Source organism: Triticum aestivum, chromosome 5A (genome assembly GCF_018294505.1).
Source record: "Triticum aestivum cultivar Chinese Spring chromosome 5A, IWGSC CS RefSeq v2.1, whole genome shotgun sequence".
Taxonomy (NCBI): Eukaryota; Viridiplantae; Streptophyta; class Magnoliopsida; order Poales; family Poaceae; genus Triticum; species Triticum aestivum.
In genome coordinates this window covers 648,280,552-648,283,438 of record NC_057806.1, presented here as the reverse complement: position 1 = coordinate 648,283,438, position 2,887 = coordinate 648,280,552, and the positions used below count along the sequence as shown (strand labels likewise).

Sequence of the window (2,887 nt, the reverse complement as noted above, 5' to 3'; positions counted from 1 at the left end):
TTTTGGTAGTAAAATCGTGTCCGGTAAGCTAAACTTTTGACAGTTTGTTGACAACTTGTGGATCTGCTTGCCTACCAAATTCTGTGCAGTTTGGATTCGTGGTTTGTGAGATAAAAACCGGTTACTGAATGTGACATAAACCATGTCATCTTTGACTAGTTGCTTACCTTGCCTCTTATTAGTTGGTATGGTTGCTGTTTCTTATGTGAAGCTCACATCATGTTGAAAATGTTGCTGAAAATATTGTTGTTATTGTTCTAAACATGAAGTGGACAGGTTGGTCTCGTGGTTCTTACACACCTCATGTCAACCACCAAGGAGATCTTCCCACAGAAATCACTTGTGCATGTTATTTTGTTGTTTCGTTGTTTATTTGTTGGTTGAAGCTCTCCTTTAAAGTTCACTAGTAGGAAATTGAGGGGCTGTGTTGTGTACATTTGCCTTTCAATAGGTTGGTGCATTGCATTGTTACTGTGCGGTCCAATCAATTTTTTTCCAAACATTTATAAATTTTTCAAAACTACAGTCAAATAATAAAAGTTTAATTATTTCATCATTTAGATTTGATGATGTTTACATCCTAGTAAAGCCCCTGATCGATTTGGTGGGTGTTGACTTCTGACTTGGAGTTGGGAGGTTGCCTGCTTAACTTAACCATGACTTTAAGCAATCACTTGCATTTGTAATTAAGGTTAGATAACCTAACATGCTGCAGCATTGACAAACAACAACGGGAGGAACGTGGTCAAGTGCACCAGAGATGGTACGGGCAACAAGTTCAGCGTCGGACAACAGCTTCGGGCGAGCTACTAGGTACAAATTCCTGCTCTTTACGACTTGGTCAGGGCCGGGTGGCTTTCACTTAGTCAGTTGGGTGATTCATCTGTCACTTTTCATCCATCAATCGTTTTAAGGATGGTGCAAGATCAGCTACCAGAAATTAATCACATCCTCTGTTGCTACCCGAAACCAGCAAGCTTTCAATCTCCATTTGCTGTCCTGTAGGTGAGGCGGCATTGTCAGAAAGTAAGTAGTACTTCCTCCGTCCGGAAAAGCTTGTCCCAATCTTGTTCTTCAAATGGATGTATGTAGCACTAACTTGTGTTAGATACATAGACAAGCTTTTTCGGATGGAGGGAGTAGTAGTGTACTAAACAGAATCGGAGCAACAGATCGTGGTGGTTAAGCAATGAAGCTTCAAGAAACACACTGAGCAGGATAGGAGGGATTTCTTGTCAATGCCAATCTGACGGTGCAGCATCAGCGGCTGGTCATTGTTAGTAGCGGATGCAGGCTTGTTGTCAGCCATTAAAACCTAGGCTTCCAGCTCACACTTCTCACTGTCTCATTATTAAACCTAATTCTTTCCAATCAATTATTCTGATGCAGGATCCTTTCATCCATCCAGCAGCTCAAGTGTCCAAAAAATAAAAAATAAAAAGCTCCAGTTCAGACTCTCGCTACTTATAAAACCACACGGGCAGGCAGGCAGGCCTCTCTCTCCAGCAGAGCGATCGTAGCAGCTAGGAATGGGCTCGAAGCAGCAGCCCGCGCTCCGGCCGAGCTCCACCGACGGAGGTTGCGGCGGCGACCATGGCAGGGCGGCGTCCGTGAGGGAGCGGTCGAGCGTGACGAACGCGTCCTTCAGGGTCTACTACAGCCTGCGCGCCGGCGCCGTGCCGTTCCTCTGGGAGTCCGCGCCCGGCACGCCAAAGAGGGGCGCGGCCGCCGTCTCCCCGGAGTCGTCCCTCCCAGCCACCACAGCGACCAGCAGCGGCGCTGGTGGTGCTACGCTGCTGCCTCCGCCCCCCTCGCCGCCGCCGTCGTACCAGTCGCCGTTCCATGGGAAGGGGAGGAAGCCGTCCTGGGCGGCCGCGGCGGGAGACATTGTGAGGGCGCTGCTCGGCGTGCTTCGGCTCAGGAAGAGCCACCGCCGGTCGCGCCGGCGCCCCGACATGCCATGTATTTGAACTTGCAACTTGTTTGCTGTAGTACGTACACGCTTGATTTCTGGAAAACATCACTAGTAGCAATTAAAAGCTCTTTGGTTTTAGGTTTTTCTTAATGCATACAGTACGTGCTTTATCTGCTCTCTACTAGTATTGTTCATGGTGGTGTCCATTTTGGTTTCTTTTATGTAACAAACTGAAAACCTTGGGACAAATGTCAAATGGGTTGGTGCATTGGTTTGTTTGGGTATTCAGAATGGGCGGTTGTTTGCTTTAATCGCCGCCACCGTCGTAACAGTCACAAGGGGGGAGTTCGTCGGCGGGAGGCATCCTGAGGGCCCAGGAAACTCACCTGCAGGGCAACGTATTGGCCTATAGCCAAGTAGCCGCGGCTCACTTTGTTTATATTAGGCAATACAGTATTATATATATTTATATATATACACACATAATTAAAAAATATTTAAAAATTACATAATTGTTTTATAAAAATAATCTTGCATTTGCAAAAATATTAAAAGTGTATAGAAAAATCGATTTCTGTTTACAAAATATGTACAGGGTGAATAAAAAGGTAGAAAATGTGAATCAAAAAAGTAGAAAATGTTTATCATATCTACAAAAAATGTTAATCATGTGTACATAAAATGTTTATACATTGTAAAAAAATGTTTGTGTTATTCAAAAAAATGTATGTTGCATTTAAAAAAGTTCACAGTTAGAAAATATGTGTACAATGTAAAAAATAGTTTGTATAGTAAAAAAATATTTTATCACTAAAAGAATGTTTCAATGTGTATTTAAAAATTGTTTAACATGTATTGGAAAAAAATGTTCAAAGCATGTTTTTGTAAAAAAAAGGTATTTGCAAAATGTGAAACATCTATAAAAATATGTTTATATGTATATGAAAAAAGGACTGTGAAAATTGCGAACCA

The 2,887-nt window shown here is 43.0% G+C and overlaps 1 protein-coding gene across 1 annotated transcript; it reads left to right on the top strand.

The window, feature by feature from the left end:
* The first annotated feature begins 1,514 nt into the window (after positions 1-1,514).
* Positions 1,515-2,224, top strand: LOC123108178 (uncharacterized). The gene has a single exon (XM_044530012.1). It carries the CDS (start codon positions 1,530-1,532, stop codon positions 1,968-1,970), a length of 441 nt encoding a protein of 146 aa, XP_044385947.1. The 5' UTR covers positions 1,515-1,529; the 3' UTR covers positions 1,971-2,224.
* The last annotated feature ends 663 nt before the right edge of the window (positions 2,225-2,887 follow it).

Excerpts from the sequence above, each read along its gene's own strand:
- LOC123108178 (XM_044530012.1), top strand. The coding sequence starts at position 1,530 with ATGGGCTCGAAGCAGCAGCCCGCGCTCCGGCCGAGCTCCACCGACGGA.